The sequence below is a fragment of the Mauremys mutica genome, chromosome 7 (genome assembly GCF_020497125.1).
Source record: "Mauremys mutica isolate MM-2020 ecotype Southern chromosome 7, ASM2049712v1, whole genome shotgun sequence".
Classification (NCBI taxonomy): Eukaryota; Metazoa; Chordata; order Testudines; family Geoemydidae; genus Mauremys; species Mauremys mutica.
Window position 1 is genome coordinate 88623550 of NC_059078.1, and position 27494 is coordinate 88651043.

General features: G+C 43.5%; 1 protein-coding gene across 4 annotated transcripts in view; it reads right to left on the minus strand.

Annotated features, from left to right (window-relative positions):
- Positions 1–27494, minus strand: part of PALD1 (phosphatase domain containing paladin 1) — a 193957-nt gene that overhangs the window by 18367 nt on the left and 148096 nt on the right. For all 4 annotated transcript variants that reach the window (XM_045022700.1, XM_045022698.1, XM_045022699.1 and 1 more), the window contains exon 19: positions 1841–1996. In XM_045022700.1, coding sequence (XP_044878635.1) covers positions 1841–1996 — 156 coding nt within the window. The remainder of the gene's footprint in view (positions 1–1840; positions 1997–27494) is intronic.

Here is a 27494-nt window from a genome sequence, read left to right on the forward strand (position 1 = left end):
TTTAAACATGACTGAAGACAAAAGAGTTAGGAGGCCCCTAAACCTCCTGTTTGAATGAGTCAAATTGAGGCAGCAGCAGTGCTTGGGAGATTCAATTTAAAATTAGGAAATTTCCATAAAAGGCCCACTTGCTATCTTATCAGCACACTAAACATTACCCAACATTCAGGCTCACAGCAGGATTCTAGATTGTCAAAAGAAATGGGACTTGTATATATCAGCTGAAATATCTAAAACTTTCTTGAAAGGGTTTGAGTTTTTTTTCTTTGGTCATGGCTCATGTGTTTAAGTTACCATCCATCCTCAGATTCATAGCTAGTCCCACACCCTGTGCGCCTATGCTACAGGATAATTGCAGAGCCCAAAAGCTATTTGAGGAATTGTGACATGATCACATTGTATCACCCTATCAGGACACTGCGTCGAGACATGAAGACGCAAATGGTGTGACACAGCATTGGACATCGTAACACAAGTGCTCATTCAGATACTAATCAGGACATCCTGTGAACCATGGCTCAAAAGAAGAAAACAGCTGTTTTCCACGAGAGTAAATCCAGGCCTGCAGTCGCAACAATCCATTCTGGATTTACAGCAACATGTGACTGCAAGTGAACAGTTTCTAGGAGGTCTGTGTTTCTTTCTGTGAAAACTCTGAGTGGAGGCAAGGTGAAGAGCTAGTAGCTGTGAGCAATTGTTGACAATGTGGAAGTAGAAATGAGGCCCTGGACGAATGTGAAAAACACAAGTAACAAATAAAGAGTTGATCTTGTGGTAATTTTATCACAAATGGCAGGATTACTTTATCATATGTAGTACTAGTCATTGGAACCTCAAAGCAGGGTTCAGTTAAAAATAAAAACACAATGCCCCCTCTCCCCCCAAAAAACAAAAACAAAACAAAAAAACCCCACCCCAAGGTCCAGCCCAAACCATGACCACAATCCCTTGAAATGAATGTACCCAAAGTACATATATGTTTGTGAGGTTTTCATAAAGTTTCTTAGAGGGAGGAAACTGGGGGAGGTCCTTACAGTCACTCTATCATCCCTGCCCCTTCTCGCCTGCAATGGCAGGACTACTTCTGCAGCTGGAGTGGAAGGCACAGCTGACCAGGGCCTATTGGGGGAAACGGTGAACACTAAGGGGCCAAAGGTTTGGATAAATTCAGCTAAGCACCCACACTTTGGGGCATGCATTCTAATGGAAGTTTTTCAAGTATAGGAAGCTTACCTCCCATGTGCCTAAAAGGTTTTTCCATTTACATTAACAATTTCTATCCAGATAAGGACCAATAGGTGCTGCTGTATTCTGGGATTGTGTATTGCTGATACTATCTGATAAAGCAATTGTGTCACTAGCAATAAATTTGAAACAGGTTTTAAATTATATCATTTGGCTTCTTTATTTGGTTGAAGTGGACCAAGAGAAAGGACTGGAGAGAAGTCTTCTATTGGTCTGCACCTCGTCTATACAGTAAGTCAAGTGGGTCTTTTTCCATATTCAGAAACTGCCAGTCCCCTTCCAGGCAATAGTTTTTCAGCATTCAGCCAAAATGAATTTGATTTGTGGATGAGCTAGTATGTAAACCCAATATACAAAGGTGAGCCATTTCTGAGGTCCATTGCAAACATGAGAGAAGAACAGGTTTATGAAATACTGCTTTGGTGAAAACTTTGGTCATGAATACACTGGTAATCAGAAAAATCAGTTACCTGAGCCAGTCATCATTTCCTCACCAATACAAATGCAGGATTGAATGTAGGCCCCATTAACATACACTCAGTGCAGTTGATTTCTCTTCCAAAATGCTAACTGTTGGGGCTGGGAGAATTCTTACCTCACGCATCCAGACACTGAATGGCCTCTGCCAAGAGTCCTTCTTCTCCAGATGCAGGTAGGCATTGAACAGGATCAGATAGATGTATCGTTCCAAATACTGTAGGCTCCTCAGTTGCAATATCCGCATTTCCTTCTCGTCCTTGGCTGTTTTCCCCTGAAATGAAGGATGATATAATTGGAATGATTTAAAGTCACCATCATTGATTCCAACAAACACCACATATAAGAATGCACTGAAAACAAAGATCTATATGCCATGGGCCTAATTCTGAGCTGAGGTAAGCAGGAGGGGTAGGGTAGCTATAAGAAATAAGAGTACATTATTTCTTCATCTGGATAAAGCAGTCAAGAGCAAGGAATACCATCAAAATGACATTAGATGGTTCTTTCTATTTCTGTGGAAGGGAAGAGTACAGTTAGCTTTAGTTTATTGGGGGACCCTTAAAAATTAGTCACTGGAATCTCAGCCTGTAGTTAAGGCACCCCTTATCATAACATTTTAGGCTTTCAGTTCAGCAATTCCATAAGGATCAGAATGCCCTCTACTTTTTAAAAATAGTCCATTACTGAGGGGTTCTTCTCCCCATTAGCAAATGACATACCGCAAAAAAAAGTCTCCTTCCCCTTTAAGAATATTCCTCCACTTGAGATATTCTCCTTTTAATATCCATTGGTATCTATCCTGTGAGGCTTTCTCCAAGTAGAAGTCCCCATAATTTGGTGGGAAGTGTGAAGCCATAAAGAATCTATCACACTGGGGAACAAGTTGCAAGGAGAGACTCATGGTTTTATGCATCATCCCCAGTCTCCAAACGCCCAAGAAGAAGAATTGAGCAGGCTCTTCAACCTCACTTTCCCACCATAGGGCAAACCAATGTTTACAAGAATGAGGGAGAAGTTTATTTTTAGTTTCACTTTTTTTGTTAAAGCTCTTCCATGTATTGTGATTCCTCAACACTACTGCACACCAGATAGATTTTACTTCCTGGAACACATTCTGTTCATACCATAATACACAGCAGTTCTGGCCTACTATCCAGCATCACCAGTCCAGGGATTCTCTCACTATTTCTCATTGGTTTTTCCACATCATGCTGGTATAAATCCCTTTAAATCTCTGTAGAAGAATCCTTGCTTTCCTTGACCAGGTCAGCTATTATGTTCTTATTGGACAAATCTCCCTGCTCAATAAGTACTATAACCCTTCCCTTGCTGCCCTGTCGAGTGCCTGTCCTGGTTCTGCTTGCCCATTTTTTGACAGGCTATTATGTAGTTGAAAAAAAAGTACTTTGTGATCAGATTTTCCTCTCTTAAAGGGTTATGTCTCTCCAAGACAGGAAGACACAAAGCAGAGGAGTCAACCCATTTGAGTTTTGTTGTTCCTCTTTTTAAAGTGGCATCACACTATGTCTCCTTGGCAACAATAAATGTAACAAGTGATTGCACAATACTTGTATCAAAAAATGAAGTTGAGGAGCAGTCTCGGGTGGATTCAATATACACAAAGCCCTAGTCTTCCTGTAGGTCAACCAGCTCACCCCACCCCAGAGCAGGCCACCCACAAAAAAAACCCTAATTTTCTGCTCCCTGCACAAAACAAAGAAAACTATTCATTGTGTTTAAATCATGGGCTGCTTCAAAAGCGTCCATGGGAACAAAAGACAACGTAGCCTAACCACCTTTTAAAAGTTTAAGGACACTATGAAACGTGAGCCCCAATCCTGCTCGCATTGAGTTAGTTTCCATACTTGTGTGTGCAAACGTGGGCCCAGGTGTAGAGGAATATTTTTACAAGTGCACATTAGCCTTTGCTTTCTGAGTCAGTGGCTCTTTATATCTGCTCCATTAATGGCTTGAGACCTCAGTCTGTCTTGACCTTTAGGACACCTTAGTGCTCCTTGAAATCATCCTAGAATGGAGTATTTCTGAAGAAAGGCCCAATCAGCCTTCTGCTGGTGACAAAAATAAGTACGTACTTGAAAATCATTCCTGGTTTAGCTTGGCAAGTCAAGCTCTCATTAAACTGTGGCTTCAACTGTATAAAGAGTTCCTCTTTAAGATGTAGCCCTCAAAAATAGAAAAGGTATTGCTACGTGTGTGCTTGTGGGCACACGTGTAATATAGAGAAGGTCCAGGAATAGCCATTCCCTGCCTCACCAGTCTGCAAACTATACCCTGTCTTTGTTATGGCTGTCCTATTTTTGAATGGCTATAGCTACTAGGCAACTGAGGGTTGGCTCTTCCTCACCTCCTGTCCCTAATCTGACTATACCACAGCAGTGACTAAGGGAGACATGGATTTACAGGTGGCTGCTCTTTGATTCACAATTTCTTGCTGAGCTCTCAAAAGACTCTGCCTGTGTTCCCCTTGAATACCACACTGTAAGTAGACACTAGTTCCTTCTACATTCAAAATAGCTAACTCAAGAAGGGTCCAGAGCTTGTGACAGCCACACAGAGATCTATATCAATAGAAAAATAAAACTACTATTATTTCCAAGATGAATGCAAGTCAAGGCTGACAGACAAAGCATGATGTTCCCTATCACTCTGGTCCACTACACCAGTATCAAAACAAAGAAATGGCACAACAGTCAATTAGCTGATGAGCAAGCTTAAGAGGAAGTTTGAGATAGAGACATCAAACTATTAAAAGAAAATCCAGAACTGGTCTGCAAATAGCATCTCCTCATTAGAGTGCTGGGAAAAAAACAAACCAAAATGGCAATATTAGGAACTGCGAGACTGGATCAGACCTGAGGTCCATCTAGTCCAGTTTCTTGACAGTGGCCAGTATCAGATGCTTCAGAGGAAGATGTAAGAACCCTGCAGATGTGGGATGATCTACTCCCCTACACATACACGTTAGGTTTCATCCTAATCCTGGTCTACACTACGAGTTTAGGTCAAATTTAGCAGCATTAGGTCGATTTAACTCTGCACCCGTCCACACGACAGCCTGTTTTGTCGACTTAAAGGGCTCTTAAAATCAATTTCTGTGCTCCTCTCCAGCGAGGGGTTTAGCGCTAAAATCAACCTTGCTGGGTCAAATTTGGGGTAGTGTGGATGCAATTCAATGGTATTGGCCTCCAGGAGCTATCCCAGAGTGCTCCATTGTAACCGCTCTGGACAGCACTCTCAACTCAGATGCACTGGCCAGGTAGACAGGAAAAGCCCCGCGAACTTTTGAATTGCATTTCCTGTTTGGCCAGCATGGTGAGCTGATCAGCACAGGTGACCATGCAGAGCTCATCAGCACAGGTGACCATGGAGTCCCAGAATCGCACAAGAGCTCCAGCATGGACCGAAAGGGAGGTACTGGATCTGATCGCTGTACGGGGAGAAGAATCCGTGCATGCAGAACTCACTTCCAAAAGATGAAATGCCAATATATTTGCCAAAGTCTCCAAGGGCATGATGGACAGATGCTACAACAGGGACACACAGCAGTGCCGTGTGAAAGTTAAGGAGCTGAGGCAAGCCTACCAAAAAACAAAGGATGCAAACGGTCGCTCCGGGTCAGAGCCCCATACATGCTGGTTCTATGATGAGCTGCATGCAATTCTGGGGGTGGCCCCTACCACTATCCCACCACTGTCCGTAGACACCTGCAAGGGGGGAGTCTCATGCAACAGGGATGAGGAGTTTGAAGATGAGGAGGAGGAAGTAGTTGAGGATAGCGCACAGCAGGCAGGTGGAAAACCCCTTCTCCCTGGCAGCCAGGAACTGTTCATCACCCTGGAGCCAATACCCTCCCAACCCTCCCAAGGCTGGCTCCCGGACCATGAAGCCGGAGAAGGAACCTCTGGTGAGTGTACCTTTGTAAATATAATACAGGGTTTAAAAGCAAGCGTGTTTAATGATTAATTTACCACGCCAAGCCAGTATCAAGTAGTCTGGAATCATTGCAGAACAAAACCTTGCAGTGAATGGGCCCGGGCTTTGGCTGTTTGCCTTTGGCCGAAAATAAATCATCCCCATTGTTAGCCATGCGGTGGGGGGAGGCCCGTTCATGCTGAGCTGTTCGCGTTCGACTGACTAGGATCTTCCCTGACAAGCGGGTTTTCATCAAGGAGAAATAAAGAACGGTCACACCGTAGCCTGGCCAGTTGTGAAACTGGTTTTCAAAGCTTCTCTGACGCGCAGGGTGCCCAGCTGTGCTCTTCTAATCGCCCTGGTGTCTGGTTGCATGTAATCAGCGGCCAGGCAATTTGCCTCAACCTCCCACTCTGCCATAAACATCTCCCCCTTACTCTCACAGATATTGTGGAGCACACAGCAAGCAGCAATAACAATGGGATCCTATTTGTTTCGCTGAGGTCTAACCTGGTCAGTAAACTGTGCCTGCGAGCTTTTAAATGTCCAAATGCACATTCTACCACCATTTTGCACTTGCTCAGCCTATAGTTGAACTGCTCCTTATTACTGTCCAGGGTGCCTGTGTATGGCTTCATGAGCCATGGCATTAAGGTGTAGGCTGAGTCCCCAAGGATAACTATAGGCATTTCAACATCCCCAGTGGTAATTTTCTGGACTGGGAAGTAAGTTCCTTCCTGCAACTGTTCAAACAGACCAGAGTTCCTGAAGATGTAAGCATCATGCACCTTTCCCAGCCATCCCACGTTGATGTCGGTGAAACATCCCTTGTGATCCACCAGTGCTTGCAGCACCATTGAGAAGTACCTCTTGCGGTTCACGTACTGTCTGCCAAGGTGGTCTGGTCCCAAGATAGGGATATGGGTTCCGTCTATCGCCCCACCACAGTTAGGGAACCCCATTGCAGCAAAGCCATCCACTATGACCTGCACATTTCCCAGAGTCACTACCCTTGATAGCAGCAGCTCAGTGACTGCGTTGGCTACTTGGATCACAGCAGCACCCACAGTAGATTTACCCACTCCAAACTGATTCCCGACAGACCGGTAGCTGTCTGGCGTTGCAAGCTTTCAGAGGGCTATTGCCACTCGCTTCTCAACTGTGAGGGCTGCTCTCATCTTGGTATTCTTGCGCTTCAGGGCAGGGGAAAGCAAACCACAAAGTTCCATGAAAGTGCCCTTACACATGCAAAAGTTTCACAGCCACTGGGAATCATCCCAGACCTGCAACACTATGCGGTCTCACCAGTCTGTGCTTGTTTCCCAGACCCAGAATCGGCGTTCCACGGAATGAACCTGCTCCATGATGTTCAAATTGCCAGGGCCCATGCTTTGAGAGAAGTCTGTGTCCATGTCCTCATCGCTATCGTGATCACACTGTCGTCGCCTCCTCGTCTGCTTTTGCAGGTTCTGCACATGCTGCAGGATAATGCGAAAGATGTTTACAATGCTCACTGCAGCAGCGGTGAGCTGGGCGAGCTCCATGCTTGCCGTGGTATGGTGTCTGCAGGACAGCAGAGTTGCAGCAGAAGTGGTGGAGGGCGACGGTTAGCACCGCACACATTTCCCGAGGGAGAACACAAGTATCCGGGAGCCCATGACAGAAAACATGGAAAAATTTGCTATCGAGGCAATAGCAGCAGAACAGAGTTGCAGTGGAAGCACTGTATGACGATGGTTTGCAGACTTACTGCACCAATTGTCTGCCATTGTTTTCATGGAGGGAGGAGACACTGATGACATGTACCCAAAACCACCCGTGACAATGTTTTTGTCCCATCAGGCACTCGGAGCTTAACCCAGAATTCCAATGGGTGGCAGAGACTGCAGGAACTGTGGAATAGCTACCCACAGTGCACCGCTCCGTAAGTTGATGCTAGCCATGGTAGAGAGGACGCACTCCACCAACTTAATGCGCTTAGTGCGGACATACGCAATCGACTGTATAAAATCGATTTCTAAAAATTGACTTCTATAAAATTGACATAATTTCGTAGTGTAGACATACCCCTAGTGTCTACTAGTTAGAGGCTAGCTTAAGCCCTGAAGCATGAGATTTAACACCCTTTCCAAAATGTTTAATCACTAATCATGATAACTGAATATTCTTGTTAGCCATCTAAATATCCAATCCCTCTTTGAATCTTGCTAAATTTATGGCTTCAACAATCTCCTGTGGCAAGGAGTTCCACAGTCTACTTACACACTGAGGAGCATATGTAGCTGAGAAGAGTATTAGGAGAGCATATCTCTAAAGTAAGAATACAAAATAGTTGCCTTAATTTAAGGCTTTTTATTTATTAATATTTTAGAGAAAAACAGTAACAGGAAAACAAGAAAGCAAGAACACCAGAGTATGTACGAAGCTGGAGTGCTAAATACTCAAGGTAACAAGACAATTTTGCTTTTAATTACATTTCCATTCAAAACTGGTTATCTGGAAACTTGTCAGTTTTTTAAAATAGCCTATTAGATGAATGGCCTTTCATCTAGTAATATTAACAGCATAAGAGCATAAAAAAGCATAAGAGGAGTACCCAAAATGTAGTTTTCAATGCTATAGAATTATGCAGTTTAGAATTAGATTCTGTGCAGCTGGATAAGGAAAAGTCAATATTTATTGCTTAGCAAATCAGCAATCACCCATATCTAGAAAACTCTTGTTTCTAATTGCACACACCTGCTATGGTATGTTATTTTACAAATATATGACCAACTGTAAGATTTGGAAGCAGTGGACACAAACCTCCACAGCCAAGATATTTTGTAATCCTTCTTCCCAAAAATGTATGAAGCTGTGGGCTGTTTGCCAGGGGAACACTAAAAAACCTTGGGGGGGGGAAAGAGTACCGAAAAGTTGTGGACTACTTTTATTGCTTTTTCTTTCCCATTTAAATGTCTTTATTCTCTTCCTCCATTACTATCTTCAATTCATTCAGTGTTCAGCTTCCTCCCTTCTGTCTGGTTTCTCCTTCATTTTCTCTTCTGTCTCTTTTCCCAAAAAAATTAATCCTCTTCCATTTTTCTAGACTAGAGACCTTTCCTCCTTTCCAATGGTCTTCCTTAGTTATTTTTTCCCCATTTGTCCTCTAACCCCTAGTGATTTCTTCTTTTCTCTCCGATCACGTCTCTGCCCACACTTACGTTGCCCAGTAACTTCTCCCTGTCTTCTGCCGTCCCTGCTTTTGTCAGTATCCCTTCCCTCCAGTGCTGGTCCTCGCCTTTCCCACAGACTCTCAGTGCTCCATGTTCCAGCTGGAACACGTGGCCCGAGTTGTGCAATGATCAGAAGAGTACTCTTATGTTAAAGTGAGGAGTGCTCCTGTGACCATTGGCTGGCTCCCCCCCTCTGGCCTTGTGTTTGAGGCAAGGTAAGGAGCAGTGGTATCTGTAACAGCGGAGCAGGCTGGTGATGAGAAGCATACCAGAAAGTAGCAGGCTTTGCCAAAACAGCTTCAGACCCTTGGCTTGAGTGGGGGAACAGCAGGTGTCTGGTGATGTCTGCAGTCTAGCACAGAGCCAGGACTTCAAATCTCCCTTTGGCAGGAACTCAGAGCTATCGTGAGGGACAGCAGGATAAATGTTACTTTGCAGGAGTCTCCTGCTTCAGAAAGCAGGCTTGGGAGGCCTGAAGTTATGATCATTTCAGGTAATGAGCAGGAATGTGTCATATAAAATAGTCATGGCAATAAGCACATAGTAAATCTTATTCTAAAGCAAGCTATAGCAGAATGATGGATGCTGGCCCTGAAGCAGGTCAATTACAAGAAATACAGTTCCAATGAGCTCAGGTAAAACATTTAGGGAAAAATATCTCAGTTTAATAGGTTCAATATTTCTAAATAAGAAATTAACTTCTTATTTAACAATGATTGACACAAGCAATGTCACATGCTCCATAAGTAGGTGCATAATAAAAATGGTATAAACAGCTATATAAAAAGACAGCAGTTAGGAATTGTCAAAGCTAACCAGGGGATTTGGAGGCCCAATTATCCTCTATGCAACATGGGCCTCTAAATCCCCTAGGCCGGGTTGAAAATCTCAACCAATGTCAATATTGTAGCAGGCAGGGCCGGCTCTCGCTTTTTTGCCGCCCCAAGCCAAAAAAAAAAGGCGGGGGGAAGGGGCCGCCGGAGCGGCACAACAGGGGAAAAAACAAAAACAAAACCACAGCGGGGCCAGAGCGGCAAAGTGGGGTGGGGCAGGACAAAAAAACGGCACGGCTGGAATGGCAAAGAGGGAGGGGGGGAACTGCAGCACAGCCAGAACAGCAAAGCAGGGGGAAAAAAACCAAAACAACAACATAAAACCACGGTGGGGCTGGAGCGGTAAAGGGGGGGGAACAGGGCGCTGGAGCGGCAAAGCAGGTGAAGGGAAAAAAAGAAAAAGAAAACATGGCGCAGCCAGAGCGGCAAAGCAGGGTGGGGGGAACAAAAAACCGGCGCAGCCGGAGCGGCAAAGCAGGGAAGGAAAAAAACAACCTGCAGCACAGCCGGAGCGGTAAAGCAGGGTGGGGGAAAAACCAAAACAACTGCACGGCTGGAGCGGCAAAGCAGGTGAAAATAAAACAACCTGCGGCGCGGCTGGAGCGGCAAAGCGGGGGTGGGGGAAGGGCATGGCCGGCAAAGCAGGGGAGAACAAAACAAAAAACTCTACAGGGCGGCCGGAGCCAGGGGACTCCCTGTGCTGCAGAGAGCGCGCCCGGTCTAATGGGGGGAAGGGGGGGGAGCGAGAGAATGGGGGCAGCCAGGGCTTCAGGGGGGTGCTCACCCCGCGGCCCTGACCTCCGCGCCGCCTGCCGGGAGGGCTCCGACCTGCTCCGGTTGGTGGGGAGGGAAGGACGCGGGCTGCCCTGCCAAATTTGCTGCAGGGCGCTCCCCTCCTCTGCCCCCTACAGGGTGGCCAGAGCAGCAAACCAAAAAAAAAAAAAGCGTCAGTGCCGCCCTAGGATTGGGCGGAATGCCGTCCCCTAGAATCTGCCACTCCAAGCACCAGCTTGCTCAGCTAGTGCCTGGAGCCGGCCCTGGTAGCAGGGTGCAGTCCCAGAGCATGCTGAGTGTGGAGCTGCAATCAGCCTTGTTTGTGATGGCTCTCTCAGCCATCAGCATGGTTTGGTTGCCAAGGTGTCTTAGTCCAAACACCACAAAATAAAAGGCTTCTGTCCCAGCCGTAAGGTGGGCACAGCACAGCCCTTCTCTCCAGAGGCTCTTCTACCTTTCTTCAAGCCCTACCCTTCTCCTGGGCTCAGCTCTAGCCCCTCCTGGGCTCTGCTCAGTCTCCCCATCCTCCTGCTGTTCACCAGGGTCACTGCATCACCTCACTAGGTGAAAGTATAAACAGCTTCCCAGACATCCACAACCCTGAAAGGCCACCAATAACGTAGTCTCTCTCGCGCGAACACACGTTTAAAATAACACCAAGAATTTTCCTTCGATCTCTAGGGACTGTCTCAACATGCAAAGGGTACAACTACTCTGACTTCTGCTTTTCCAGCAACCTTCTCTTAAAGCTAAGTTTGATTCTACTTAACTGCATCATTCTCTCTCCATATGCTTGCCAAGTATCATGTGTCCTATTTATCTGCTTGCTGAGGTTTTCTCCTTCTTTCTGGAAAATTGTGCAAGTACTACTAGCGGGATTGGTGCTGACTGATGACAAGAATGTTGGCTATGAAAATCTGATTGGTCATGAGATTTCTGATTGTAAGTAGGACTTTGTCATAGGTTGACTTGCACCTTTAAGAGGGAGTGGGGCCCAGTGTCTCTGTGACCAATTACCTGATACTCAAGTGGGCTGAAGGAGAGGCAACTAGGCCTTATAAAGAAGGAAGCTGGCAGGGCAAGCTGCAAAGCGTTAACAGACTCCTATAGGCAAGTTTGAGACATTAGGGGAACAAGACCCCAGACAGGTAGGGCTTAGAGTGGCCTGCTTAAAACAGTGAATTTAATTGGACCTTGTGGACATTAGTTTTGTTTGCAACTGTGATATTAATAAACCCAGACTTTAGTAAGGGGTGTATGCACAGAAAGAAACCTGTGTGAAATTTACTGAGGAGCCCAGGAAGAAGGGATGTGCCACAGAGCCACCCTTGTGGGTGCTTGGAAGGCAGCTGACCCTGTTACAGGGCTAAACAAAACAAGAAATCACCTTCTTGTTGCATTCATTCTGTGTCTTCCAGTTGTAGAGATGATGTGCCAAATTCTACCTTTACTCACACCCCATCCAACCTAGTGCAAGTACTGTGATTTCACAGGACGTACGCAAGCACAGAATATGGTCCAATTACATTAGTGAGATCTTTGCATCTCCACTGAAGAGAACAATACATGGCGATTGTCTGGTCCCTTAGCCTGTGTTTTTTGTGAAATTGAATGAACTAGATCCCAGCAGCCTTGCATTGGTATTATCTTCACTTTTCATTACTGCAAGCCTATTCTCCACATCGCCTTTTCCAAAAACTATACACATCTTTGACTTTGTGGATGATGAGACTTACCATGGATAATTGCTAATTCTTTCCACATTAGCTTCAGATCTGTAATAACAGCTGCAGTGAGTTCAGCTCCATTTTCACTTTGGAGGCGATATGGGAAACATAACAGCAGAAAGATATACATCTGCTGGTATGCAGACTCAGCTTCATGCTTAGATGACAGTGGTCACTGGATACAAAATTTGGTCAAATGTTCCTAGTATAGCACGATCCATTTGCATAAGCCTTGGGCTACTGACTCTATACAGACATTGGTACTGTGGAAATCCACTCACATCAAGATGACTATGCAAGACAGCTGTATAAACCTTCCACACAACCTAAATCCCAGACAGGGAAATACCCAGAATGAAAAGGTTATTGAAAAGTTACCTTAGTTTAAAAGGCCAGATTGGATTTATTCTCACCCTCATCTTTCCGAACATTAGAAGTCAAACAGCCTCCGACGAAGTGCATCCGACGAAGTGGGTATTCAACCACGAAAGCTCATGCTCCAAAATGTCTGTTAGACTATAAGGTGCCACAGGAGTCTTTGCTGCTTTTACAGATCCAGACTAACACGGCTACCCCTCTGATACTAAACAGCCTTTGATATCTTTGCTGCGAAGCAGGGAGAGACCTCCATTTTTGCCCAAGTTCTCAAGTGTGCTAAATTAGTGAGGTTCTACTGTACTGTAGATATGTAATGGTCTGTAATGAGCTATACAGAGTTAATTCTTTCTCAAGGGGGTTCTGGAGATTTCAGCTCTGCCTACATTGTCACCACAGACCCTTATCTCCTGGATTGACTTATTTACAAGGAAAGCTTTACAGCTCTCTGTGGGAATCCACACAAGGGAGAGGAAAATGCAGTAGTGTCAGACCTTGCCCCCTCATCTAGAGCTCATCTGGTGCATTTCTCCCATGGGATAGGACAAGATTTGTAGATCCCAGGGCACATATGAAGTCCATAATCATATGCACAATAGAATTCTACTGTATAGCATCTCCCTGTGCCCCAGCATGCAAGGGGATCATGGCTGGCACACCCACTGGTCCTAACATCCCTGCAAAGGGGGAGAATATTGGCTGTTAGGGTATTACGCCTGTTCTAGGGCTAGAATGAATTCAGAGTGGCTCCACTCCCACTCCACAGCTGGCAATGGAAGGTGGTAATGACTCCTTTCATCTACTCCCAGAGACAGCGTTAGTGTGCAGCTTGACCAGTCCAGCTGCACCCTAGGTTCCAGGCTTTTGCCCTGTGTGACGAACAGAAATATAATAGCTACCATTTCCGAGATTTGGAATACGTAGGCACTTCATCTCTAAACGAAGACCATCTTCTACAAGCCAACCCAGGGAGATGAACATTCAGATTCCTTGGCTCTGCTAATGCCAGAGGGAGAGAGCATTTATCCCCACCCCCTACTCCCTTCACATTTTGTATTTAAAACTCATGATCTTGATGGTGTAACTGTTTGGTTGTCTGGGAAACTAGAGGATATCACTGAAAAAAATTAATATCACACACTGAAAAATGCAATGTGTCTTGCCATAAAATAAATGGAACTTGGGCGAAGAAGAGGAGAATGGTGGTGACAACAGTGGAGGTGGAAAAAACGAACAAGAATTTCTGTGCTGGCTTTGGCAGCCAAAAGAATGACCCGTCAGATCTATTTTAAGCCAGGCGTTAACTGGTTTTGGAAAGCAATTCTTCTCTGAATCATTTTTATATGACAGTTCACAGCATTCCAAAGCTGCTCTAATTACACATGGCCTGGCCTTCGAGACACATTACCTGCTAGAATGAGATCTCTGGGGAGAAAGCCGGTCAGACTGGTGGTCTAAAATGGCTGTTTTGGGGAGAGAAGGAGTTTGCTGGGGAAGGGAGAGATTTAAGTTGCTGTCTAGAAGCTTTAGTTACACTTTCACTATCGTTCTGGGAAAACTTAGGGCCTGATCCTGCAAGTATTCCTGACACAGAACTCCCATACCCTTTTGTCATTTCAGTTTCACTTTATAATCCCCTAAAACAGCAGCTTCACTGACTCTCTGGTATGAGTACAAATCTGCATCCCCTGTCATAAATAGAGCTGGGCAAATAGTCTATTCTATTCTAGCTAGATATTTGTAAGCTGCTAATCACCATGGCATGTAGGCCAAATGTTTCCACAAATATTCATTTGAAGGATTTTTTTAAACCCATTTCTGCCCTCTGCGTTGTTTCCACAAATATTCATGCAATCAGATCTACTAGTATATCTGCTCTCAGCAAGGGAATCTCTGAAGCTCATGTCTGAATGCTCACACAACGCAAAATTTAAACTGGCTTTCTGCAAGCACTCATAACAAAAACCTGATGTTCAAGCTTGTGCTGGTGTGCAATGTGATTTTCATAAAATCATAGAATATCAGGGTTGGAAGGGACCTCAGGAGGTCATCTAGTCCAACCCCCTGCTCAGAGCAGGACCAATCCCCAGACAGACTTTTTGTCTCAGATCTCTAAATGGCCCCCTCAAGGATTGAACTCACAACCCTGGGTTTAGCAGACCAATGCTCAAACCACTGAGCTATCCCTCCCCCCATTTCAGTAATAAATAGGGCTGTCGATTAATAAATGTTAACAAATCACAACCAAGCAACAAAATACATTTGGAATAAAGAAGTCAAAGTTGAAAAAAAATAAATTGGCAAATAATTCCAAAACAACAAATACATGTAAAAAAGTTACCATCTGTTCACAAATATTCCATAAGCAGAAAAGACACACAACCCATCAGATCACTCCTTTCTGGGAATTATTCGCTCAGCTCTCCTCCTAAAGCTATGCAGTTGCTTATACTTTTCGAATCATTTAATTTACTTTTTGGGAAATAAATATTCCATCCCCAAGCTGAATGTTTCTAGACCCAAAAGTCACTATCATATTTCTCCATTCTGCCAAAATCCCCTCCTCATGCTCTTTGTCAGGGTGAAATCGAGGAATAGCACAAAGCTGCAAAAAGGAAAACCTAGCCTGCCTTTGAGTTAGTGGGGAAAACTGAAGGCTAATATTGTTTGGTTAAACAAATATTTTCCAGTAGTCCCCAACTTCCATTTCAGTAATAAATAGGGCTGTCGATTAATCACAGTTAACTCACGCGATAAACTCAAAAAAATTAATCGTGATTAATCAGACTGTTAAACAATAGAATGCCAATTGAAATTTATTAAATATTTGTGGATGTTTTTCTACATTTTCAAATATATTGATTTCAATTACAACACAGAATACAAAGTGTACAGTGCTCACTATATATTATTACAAATATTTGCACTGTAAAAATGATAAATAAAATAGTATTTTTCAATTCACCCTATACAAGTACTGTAGTGCAATCTCTTTATCATGAAAGTGCAACTTACAAAAGTAGATTTGTTTGTTACATAACTGCAGTCACAAACAAAACAATGTAAAACTTTAGAGCCTACAAGTCTACTCAGTCCTACTTCTTGTTCAGCCAATCACTCAGACAAACAAGTTTGTTTACATTTACGGGAGATAACTCTGCCCGCTTATTATTTATAATGTCACCTGAAAGTGAGAACAGGCATTCTCATGGCACTTTTGTAGATGGCACTGCAAGGCATTTACATGCCAGATATGTTAAACATTCATATGCCCCTTCATGCTTCGACCACCATTCCTGAGGACATGCTTCCACACTGACGACGCTCGTTTAAAAAAAAAAAAGCGTTAATTAAATTTGTGACTTAACTCCTTGGGGGAGAATTGCATATCTCCTGCTCCATTTTACCTGCATTCTGCCATATATTTCATATTATAGCAGTCTTGGATGATGATGACGATATGTTGTTCATTTTAAGAGCACTTTCACTGCAGGTTTGACAAAACACAAAGAAGGTACCAATGTGAGATTTTTAAAGATAGCTACAGCACTTGACCCAAGGTTTAATAATCTGAAATGCCTTCCAAAATCTGAGAGGGAGGAGGTGTGGAACATGCTTTCAGAAGTCTTAAAAGAGCAACACTCTGATGTGAAAACTACAGAATCCAAACCACCAAAAAAATCAACCTTCTACTAGTGAAGGGGTGGGCAAACTATGGCCTGCAGGCCACATCCGGCTTGCTAGCCAGCTTAATGTGGCCCTCGAGCTCCTGCTGGGGAGCAGGATCAGGGGCCGCAGCTCCGTGAGGCTCCCGGAAGCAGCAGCATGTCCCCCCTCCGGCTCCTACGCATAGGGGCAGCCAGGGGGCTCTGTGCGCTGCCCCCAACCCAAGTGCCACCCCTGCAGCTCCCATTGGCCGTGGCCATGCAGGGCAGCACCTATGGACAGGGCAGTGTGCAGAGCTGCCTGGCTGCGCTCCAGCATAGGAGCTGGAAGGAGGACATACCACTGCTTCCAGGAGCTGCTTGAGGTAAGCACCACCCAGAGCTTCCACCCCTGAGCCCTCCCCGCATCCCTGCCCCAGCCTGAAGGCCCCTCCCACACCCTGAACTTCTCATTTATGGCCCCACCCCAGAGCCCGCACCCCCAGCCAGAGCCCTTTCCCCCTCCTGCACCCCAACCCCAATTTTGTGAGCATTCATGGCCCACCATACAATTTCCATACCCAGAGGTGGCCCTATGCTAGTGGCATCTGACTCAGATAATGAAAATGAATGTGCATCGGTCCGTACTGCTTTGGATTGTTATCAAGCAGAACGTCATCGCATGGACGCACACCCTCTGGAATGGGGGTTGAAGCAGGAAGGGACAGATGAATCTTTAGTGCATCTGGCACATTGTGACGCCAGCTACAACAGTGCCATGTGAATGCCTGTTCTCACTTTCAGGTGACATTGTAAACAAGAAGTGGGCACCATTATCTCCTGCAAATGTAAATAAACTTGTTTGAGCGATTGAGAGAACAAGAAGTAGGACTGAATGGATTTGTAGACTCTAAAGTTTTACACTGTTTTATTTCTAAGTGCAGTTATTTTTCTGTATATAATTCTACATTTGTAAGTTCAACTTTCATGATAAAGAGATTGCACTACAGCACTTGTATTAGGTGAATTCAAAAATACTATATCTTGTTTTTACAGTGCAAATATTTGTAATAAAATATAAAGTGAGCACTGTACAGTTAGTATTGTGTTGTAATTTAAATCAATACATTTGAAAATGTAGAAAATATCCAAACCTATTTAAATAAATGGTATTCTATTATTGTTTAACAGTGTGATTCATCATGTGATTAATCCTGATTAATATTTTTAATCACGCTATTAATCACAATTAATTTTTTAATCACTTGACAGCCCTAGTAATAAACACTTGCAGATAGAGATTTTTAACGATTAGCAATGCCAGAAAAATTGTATCTTCCCTCAGAGCTCTCCCACAACCGACCCATTGTGTCAAGCTTCTAGAGATTCTGTTATAACTTTACTGAGGATATGAAATTAACCTTCCTGAGGAAGGAGTGACTTCGTCCATCACACATGTAGTAGCCCCGATAAGCAGAAGAGCAGTTACAACACAAACCCTACTTATAGTTATCTGTTTAGTTTACAACCTGGTTCATCTCAACCAGCCCCATGATTGTAAATTCACTCTCCTGCAGCTCCTGCGGCTATTAGTCTTTGCCTGTGGTGCACTGAACTGATTATAAGGAGATAGTTCTTCCTGATAGGGACTGGGGAAGAGTGAAAGACACAAAAGAGCAAAACATGGCCCCCAAAAATGAGCGTCTTTCACTGAGCTGCACCTTTATGAGCTGTATTATTCTAACAACTTATGACACATGCTGAGAAGATATTTTCCTAATGCCTGTAACTGAGACACCCAACTACTTAAGCAATAGGACACAACAGGCAGCACATTTCCAGGTGATTATAACATGTCTCTGGAAGTGCTGTAGGCAAGAGGCTGAGGCCAAATGACTTTAATCACCCAAGAAGTGTAATAATTATTACCATGTAGTGCACAGCATAGAGTATTTTAGTACCATTATGAAATGGACTTTATATAACAGAATGAGTATGCATTTACTGGGCATTATTAGTGACATGTGTATGAGATCACGGACTGTCAATCAGAAAGCTCTATCTATGGCCTGGTTCAAAGGCCACTTTAGACCTGAAGTTAATTCATTACAAAGTATTTATTCATGTGTGTCCTTTGCTTGAAAAATATTCAGTACTTGAAAGGACTTTGTTGAAATGAATATTGTACAAAATATCAGGCTGCCAAGACCTTGAACACTCCATCTTGGTTTAATCGCCCACTTACTACGCTAGATATCAGCACCTTCCCTGACATATACTGCATGGCTGCCAGCAAAAACATTCCAGAAAGACTTAGTTTTGATGACAGAGCTGACTCCCCGCAAATGCACAAGCACCATGACCAACAATCCCGTCAGCAAAAGAAAACCCACCACCAGTTCCCTCTCCCCCCAAAGCAGATATTCTGTCACATCAGCCTATTCCCACAGTGTTTTCTGCAGGGAAATTGACATCAGTTATGTCTCTGTAAATGGATACATAAAACACAAACACTGACAATAGCGCTGCACTTTTCCCCACTGGTTACAGCAAGCCTTGAAATACATAGGAAGTGTGGAATTTGCAAACAAAAACAGATGTGAACACTGGAGGCTTCTCTGTTTCTGAGGTTTTACAACCATTTGTACATTTTGGAAATGACAGGAAAATGAGACAGAATTGTCTTGTTGGTGGGCATTTTTATGGTGAGGTTTGCAGGATGTGTAATGGCCCATTAAAATGAGGGCAACCCTAGAAATAAGATAGACAGCAACTGTGTGTGAGAGAACCAGGACTGAAATAAGAACAGGTTTTTGCAGGTCAAGTCAATAGAGGTGCATTTGCAAAGCTGTATGGTAACCTAGGGCTGGTTACCAGGTATAGTTGTAGGTCAAGGTACAGGTGGTGCTGATCGGTGGCTCATGGCTGGAATAGAAGGACATGTATTGCAGGTTAGTATTAGCAGAGCTATGATCAGACACTTGCACAGTGGAATGTTCAAACCATAACTGACAGAAGCCAATGATGTGTTTTGCACTTCCAATCATAATAAATATTCACTTTTTTTTTAATGTAAAAAAAAAATTCTATGTTTTCTCATTCCCTCCCAAAAGATATGGAATACAATCACGTGTACAACAAATAAGCAGGAGACTAGAAATCAGCTGGTAGCCCTACAAGACTCTCTTTCCTACAGCCAGAGAGAGAATATAGTTTTTGCCGTAGATCCCAAGGTACACTAACAATCATGACTGAGACTTCTTCACTGTTATATGTGACTGAAAATAGTAACACTGTTTACAGATTGGTTTTTAAATGGAAGTGGATCATGTTTCAGAACAGGAAGCACTTCCCTGTGGCTAGAAAAAGAAAAACAGCCTTCTAATCCCATGCATAATGCACAAATGAAGGGGCTGTGGCAGATCATATACTGGCTATGGCCTACATGTGCTACAAGAGTAACTTCACATTCTAAGAGTCCCATGGAACTAGAGATGCTAGGAACATTCAGGCATTCATGCATTCATTCAGTGTGGCAGATGAGAATATACTGAAACAAAGTTGCTTTTTTGTGTAAAGGAACAGAGTTTCCAATCCATCATTTGGAGTTTTAATCTTTTTATAAACAGTTATAGAAAAGCCCTAAGTGTCCTAAAGAAATTACTCTAAAAACCTACAGAATTTAAAGGAGAATGATATCCTTTCTATAAGCTTTTCAAATCATCCTACAGAATTCTGTGGCAGAGAAACCTTTATTACATTCTATCGGGGAGGGGGAGGTCAAAAATCTATAGCTAAGTTATTATTGTCTGTTGGACTCTATAGGATTGTCCCATAAAGGAAATATCCACTGTGTATGTCTCCATCTCCGAAGAGAGAAAATAATTTCATAATTGTGTCTTTTTCCATTTGAGAAACACTGATTTCTCTCTGCCTTTTAGACTTACCCCCAACCCTAACACTGAAAAAGACAGCGTGACTCTCCATTTGCAGAGATCAGGCTGCAGTTCCTGCTGGGATCAATCAATACTGCCTCTTCTGTTGAGGGTGCACTACAGAGCACAGTGGGTCTCTGAGGACAGTATTCTCTACCCCGTGTTCCCAAGATCTCAGTCCAGAAATCTGATCCTTTGACCAACCATGCGTTCCTGGGGTAGTGAGCCACCAATGCTTTATGCTTTGTTTTTAATGGAGTTAAAATGGAAAGTGCCCTTAATTTTTTTATTTTTATTTTTTTTTAGATGCAACTGTATAACCCAAGTATTGTCTACTATCACCATTTGGGGGATTAGGCTTGTGATTAAACTGCTGCTATGCCAGGTAGAGAGTTTACACCAGTTTCGGGGGGGGTGGGCAACCAGTGCATTTCGATCTTGTTTGAATTTCTGGTGACATCGCTGGTTTTTCTTTAACAAAACCAACACCAACAAAATAAGAATTTAGACGGTATCTCCCTCACTCTCTTCAAGCAAGGTCAGCGCAAACCTTAAACTACTCAACAGAATTCTTTTGGAGAAATCTATTAGGAAATACACTGCTCTCTCCTATAGAGTTTTCGCTCTCCTCTCCTATCCCACCCCTTTTAAAAAACAACAATAATTTGGAGTGAAAATACGCAAGGAATAATAATTAAGATAAAGAAAAAAGGCTTTTCCTACACTGTTTACCAAATACACTTCTATCTTCACTTGCAGTAACTCCTGCTATTTCAGTCTTGGGTCCTTCCTGGATCTCACCTTAATGCTAGGGCCATGTTGAACTGTGTGACAGTTTTGTAATACAGATAGTCATGCACTAGGTTGAGACCACCAATCCTGTTTCTTCTTGTAACCCTGAGTACAAATGCTAGGGCAGGAATAGGTTTCAGAGTAGCAGCCGTGTTAGTCTGTATCCGCAAAAAGAACAGGAGTACTTGTGGCACCTTAAAGACTAACAAATTTATTGAAGCATGAGCTTTCGTGAGCTACAGCTCACTTCTTCGGATGCATAGAATGGAACACACAGACAGGAGATATTTATACATACAGAGAACATGAAATGGTGGAAGTATGCATACCAACAGGAAGAGTCTAATCAATTGAGATGAGCTATCGTCAGCAGGAGGAAAAAAACTGTTTGAAGTGATAATTAAGATGGCCCATAGAAGGTGTGAGGAGAACTTAACATAGGGAAATAGATTCAATTAATGTAATGACCCAACCATTCCCAGTCTTTGTTTAGACCACAGGTAATTGTGTCTAGTTTGCATATTAATTCGAGTTCAGCAGTTTCTCTTTGGAGTCTGTTTTTGAAGTTTTTTTGTTGCAAAATTGCCACCTTCAAGTCTGTCACTGAGTGGTTAGAGAGGTTGAAGTGTTCTCCCACTGGTTTTTGAATGTTATGATTCCTGATGTCAGATTTGTGTCCATTTATTCTTTTGCGTAGAGACTGTCCAGTTTGGCCAATGTACATGGCAGAGGGGCATTGCTGGCACATGATGGCATATATCACGTTGGTAGATGTGCAGGTGTACGAGCCCCTGATGGCGTGCCTGATGTGATTAGGTCCTATGATGGTGTCACTGGAATGGATATGTGGACAGAGCTGGCATCGGGCTTTGTTGCAAGGATAGGTTCCTGGGTTAGTGTTTATGTTGTATGGTGTGCGGTTGCTGGTGAGTATTTGCTTCAGGTTGGGAGGCTGTCTATAAGCGAGGACTGGCCTGTCTCCCAAGATCTGTGAGAGTGAGGGATCATCTTTAAGGATAGGTTGTAAATCCTTGATGATGCGCTGGAGAGGTTTTAGTTGGGGGTTGTAGGTGATGGCTAGTGGCGTTCTGTTATTTTCTTTTTTAGGCCTGTCCTGTAGTAGGTGGCTTCTGGGTACTCTTCTGGCTCTGTCAATCTGTTTTTTCACTTCAGCAGGTGGGTATTGTAGTTTTAAGAATGCTTGATAGAGATCTTGTAGGTGTTTATTACTTTGCAGGTACCTACATTGTAGAGATGATTTTAAATGCAGCTCAAAATACCTTGGAGAAATAAACTGCAGAGGACTATGGCCTGGCCTGAGATCTAAAAATTTGCAAGTTTACTGAGACCATATGTTTCTTTAAACACTAAACCATGGCCTGATTCAAAGTCCATTAGTGTAATGCCTTGAATACACATTTCCTTCTCAGTGACTAGCAGTTAATCCTCTCCCTTAAGTATACTCTCCAAGTTGATTATATGTTCAGACATTCCCACACTTCAGGGCCAGACCCCCCTTCAGGATAGGAATGAATGTCACTGACTTGTGACCTATATTCTCTAAGTGGAGTAGCCCCATCCACCCCTGACTTTCTACCTACATCAGACACACCAAGCCTCTGGAATCTGAACTGAGACACGACCACTTTTTGGATTAATTTTGAGGTTAAGATGAAAGACTTTGCAGTGAGATTCAATGACATTTGAAATCTCATCCTGGACAGCTTCTGAACTCGTGCCCTGATTTTCCGCTATATAGACTGTCTGCAGTTCCCACATTCACACCAATGCAAGTGGCGAATGCTCGGTGTCTCAGAAAATCAGACCTCCTGTTCCTAGTGTTCAGATGCCTAGCAAGTAGTAACCCACATGGCATTTGTTCCATAGGAAACAGAGGGAATAGATAGGATAGGATAGAATCAATATGTACCAAAAAGAAACAGATAAAGTTGGTTATTTCAGTTATTTCAAACTCTTGAGAGGGAATTATGAATGGCAGAGTAAAAAGAAAAATGAAAGACTGCAGGCACTTTATTAAAGGGACAATCAGAGTTCTCACATTTTCATTTATACCTAGAGAGGAAGAGGATTGAAATGACTTGGGTTTCTTTTGTTTAATGTAATGAGTTTGCCATAAGCTCATCTTCATGATTCGGCGTTTATGCAGTACGTAAATCAGTAAAAAGCAAGTTAAGAGTAGGTCCGTGACAGAACTATATTTGATTTTAACATGTGAGATGACTGAAGAGCCTGCTTCACCACCAAAATCCTCCTCACCCACAAAAGCAGGAGCAGTGTTTTCCCCAGGAATTGAAATTGGGTGGGGAGTGTTCGAATTTATGGGGCCAATGAGGGTGAGACAGGCTGAATGGCACTATAGTAAAAACTGAAAAGTGTTTCATGACCATTTTATTAGATTTAACTCATGTTCTAAAATCATCACACAAATTAAAGTTGGCTACTCAAGCCTTCTATGAAGCACTACATCTATATCCTTCTTGGTTTCTTCTTATAATTTTGCACAACTCTGTTAATGAACTTCTTGAATGCAATGTGTTCATCTTTGGTGGCTTCTCGTGTGTCCGGTGCTTCCATTCCTTCAGTTGATATGCTCATTAGTTCATTCACGTGATCAGGCAGAAGGCAACTTCTTTCAGAACATGAAAGTCTATTCAATGATGAAAAAGAATGCTCAACTGTAGCTTGTGACTGAGAGTAGCAAGAGATGAATTCCTACTTCTTTCATCCCAGGAAACATAGCACAAAGATCAGGTCAAGCCACTAGTGATGATTAAAAAAAGAAGTTGAAGTCAAATATTCATTCATCGTATGATATTCCACTCTGTGTTCAAATTCTCTATTCTGTCCTGAGCACATGGCAACCCCATTGCTGGTAGTGCCTCATTCTACTCAACTGTTGGTGTTTTATAGGACAGGGATCTGTAAAAGCTACGTAGAGGTTGAGTAGAATCTAGAAGTCGCTGTTGTAGATTTTTAAGAATTAAGTCTGTGTACTTTTTCAGTTGTCTTAACAAACACTTCTGGTCCTCCTCGCTTAAGGATTCAATATAAATGCTTTCATTAGTCAACTTCTGGACTGAAGTCTGCTTCTTCCAGTACTTTTTCAATGGATAGCTCTGATTGATCCAAGGGTAGCTTCTATTGCTGGACAAAGATCTACTACTGTTGTAGCAGATGCCTGGATGGCATTGTTTAATGACCCAAGTGGTTTCAACAGTAGACTTACAAGAGAGAGAATGGCAATAGTTTGCTCTGAACATAGTAGCAAAAGTAATCCACCATCCTCACTACTTAGATCCATCCCATTTTGGTAGATACTTTCCAAAGTCAGTAATAACAGCTGGAGTAATTTTAAGACAACAGCCAAGGATCACTCATGAGAAAGCCAGAGGGTTTTTCCAGGTTGGACTAATTTGAACTTGAGTCCCAGCGTATCTATATTTTCCAAGATAAGAGTCTTTTTGGACTCTTGCTGAATAACAAAGACATTAAATGTATAGCTTTTTAAATGTCTTTTGAAGAGTCTGCAGCTTGTACTAGCGCTAGTTGGAGTAGATGGCCTCTGCAGTGTGTATATGAGAGATTAGGGTTACACTTTTCTCTGAACAAAACTTGTACTCCATTGTGTCTTCCAGAGAAGTTTGCAATTCCATCAAATGCACAAGCAGCCACCTGTTTGGGGGTCCAATCACAAGCATTTAACTCTTCTAAGATGTGGGTTGTCACAGATGCAGCCGATGCGTCTTCTATAACTTGAACATCTAGAAATGCATCTACTGGCCTATCAAGATAACGTACACAATGACTTAATACTTGATGCCCATTTGCATCGGTGCATTCTTCAGCCACGTACGCAAATTTTTTGAATGTGGTAAGAGAGTTCTTCACTTTTTCAACTGTTGAGTCTTTCAGTGTTGCACCACATGCCTCTAGCCAGTCAGTTGAGTTTCTTGCAGAAAGATACAGATGCTCCCTGGGTTATACAAACCTGACTTACGCAAATCCGCATTTACGGAAAAAGTTCCGTAAGGTGGGGGTTTTTTTTGGCATAATTGTTGGGTATACGTTCCTGTCTTACGCAAAATTCGACTTAAGCAAGGCGTTCTGGAACGGAATGCTCGTGTAAGTCGGGGAGCATCTGTAATGAGCATTTACTGGTCTTGTTCGGAACCAGTGTTCAACGTCAGGACGAACAAGTGACAATGCACTTAACATTGGCCTCCAGTTTGTAGTGTGTGCGATCCCTTGCTTAACTAGAAAGTATGATGCCACAACCATGTTTGTTTGCATGAACTGTGTTGTGTCTCCAGCATTCCTGAAAGCCTTGCTCAGTGGTTTGAGCATTAGCCTGCTAAACCCAGGGTTGAGAGTTCAATCCTTGAGGGGGCCATTTAGGGATCTGGGGCAAAAATCTGTCTGGGGATTGGTCCTGCTTTGAGCGGGGGTTGGACTAGATGACCTCCTGAGGTCCCTTCCAACCCTGATATTCTATGATTCATTAACACTCACTGGTGTTGTCCTTGGTCAGTGGAGAGTCAGAGCTCAGAGGTGCTTTCACATGAGTTCACCTCCAAGGTTGGGGGCAAGAAGGCACTTTGCTCGTTCCACCAGCTGCTCACTGTTTGCTCTTGCCACTGTTGTTCGTTGTGCCACCGTTCACTCCATCGCTCGGTTGCCAATGGCCCTGTGCTGTAACCTTCTGCTGCCACTCTGACCTCTGCGAGTTGGTCTCTTGAGATTCCACCCAACTCTCAGTAATTTCAGCTGAGCTCTCAGTGGGGGAACCTCGCTGCTAGTGCAGACTGGGCCATCTCTTCCACAGAAACACTGTCCCACAGCAGGTCTAAGCACTTAGACCTGATTCTCAGTGATTTCAGCAGCAGTGGTCACTTTACAAAACAAAAGACTCTATGGAGCCTAATCAGCTCTGTCTTTAGACAGAGGTGAGGGGCAGGTCAAATGGTACTTGTGACTCAGGCAGACCATCAAGCAAAACACCTGTGCCCACCCTGTCTCTTGATGCCCTCAATCAGCACAGGCTAAGTACAGTTCTACTGCCCTTTACTCATACAACAACATTTCATTCCTCTCCACCCCCGCCCCCCGCATTCAAGTGATTTGTAACCCCAGCTAAAATCTATCACTTGGGCAACACAGTTCTGTTTGCTGGATACCTAAGTAGATTAGGTGTGAATGTAAATACAATCTGGTCCTGAAGCCTCTCCTCACAGCCCCTAGCTCACCACTAGGGAGAGCTCATTTAGACTTTGCTTACAAATCATAATTTGAAATTATTAGGTTGGCCAACATCACTGAAATGAATGCACTGACAGTCACAAAAAGCAACAGCTGTATAAGGAAGCTAGTCTATGTTCATACTTTTCAAATCTATTATACTTTTTCAGATACACATATTTTATCATACACTTTATATGCTTTTAAAGTGTGTATTAATGTTTCAATTTCAATTCAAATTTCCAAACAATCACTAAAGTGGCAATACTGCATGTAACTACACCTCTACCCCGATATAACGCTGTCCTTGGGAGCCAAAAAAATCTTACCGCGTTATAGGTGAAACCCCATTATATCGAACTTGCTTTGATCCACCGGAGTGCGCAGCCCTGCCCTCCTCAGAGAACTGCTTTACCATGTTATATCTGAATTCGTGTTATATCGAGTCACATTATATCGGGGTAGAGGTGTAGTTCACAAAACTGTGGGGGAGGGGGGCGGTGTTGGGGAAATTCAGGGGGGGTATAGGAAAATCCCTGAGCAGGAGTATATTACTTTGGTAGAACTTCATACATCTGTTAACAGTACCAACTCCTGAAAAATCAAAGGAACACAAATATCACACACACACACACACACACACACACACACACACACACGCTTACTTATTCTGTACCTGTTTCCCAGGGAAGCCAGCACAGGGCCATACCTGCACCCAACATTTTTTGATGTATCCCTCTATCACGCAGAACTGGGATCTCGTCATAATAGTAATGTTGACAGGGCACTTCACAGCCCACATATCAATATCAAGTCCAAATTTCTTCCTAATGTCTCATCCCTCTCCTACCCTCTTCCTAACCACCCCAGCCCTTGAGCCACCACTGAAGTTCAACAAAACTTCTCTACTGCAGAAAAATGTTTTTGATGACAAGGACATGCCTAAGTTCAGCTTTGCTCATTGCAGCATCACATCAACAGCTTTGCATTAGCAAATCTAGAACAGCCAAAGGCCTGGTCTAGACTGGAGTGGGGGGTGCGCGGGGGGATAATCGAACTAAGTTACGCAACTTCAGCCACGTGAATAATGTAGCTGACGTCAATGTACTTAGATCAGCTTACCATGGTGTCTTCATCGCGGTGAGTCGACTGCTGCTGCTCCCCCGTCTACTCTGCCTGCACCTCTCACCGAGCTGGAGTACAGCAGTAGATGCGCTTGGGGGTCGATTTATCACATCTAGACTAGGCGCAATAAGTCAATCCCCGCTGGATCGATCACTGCCCG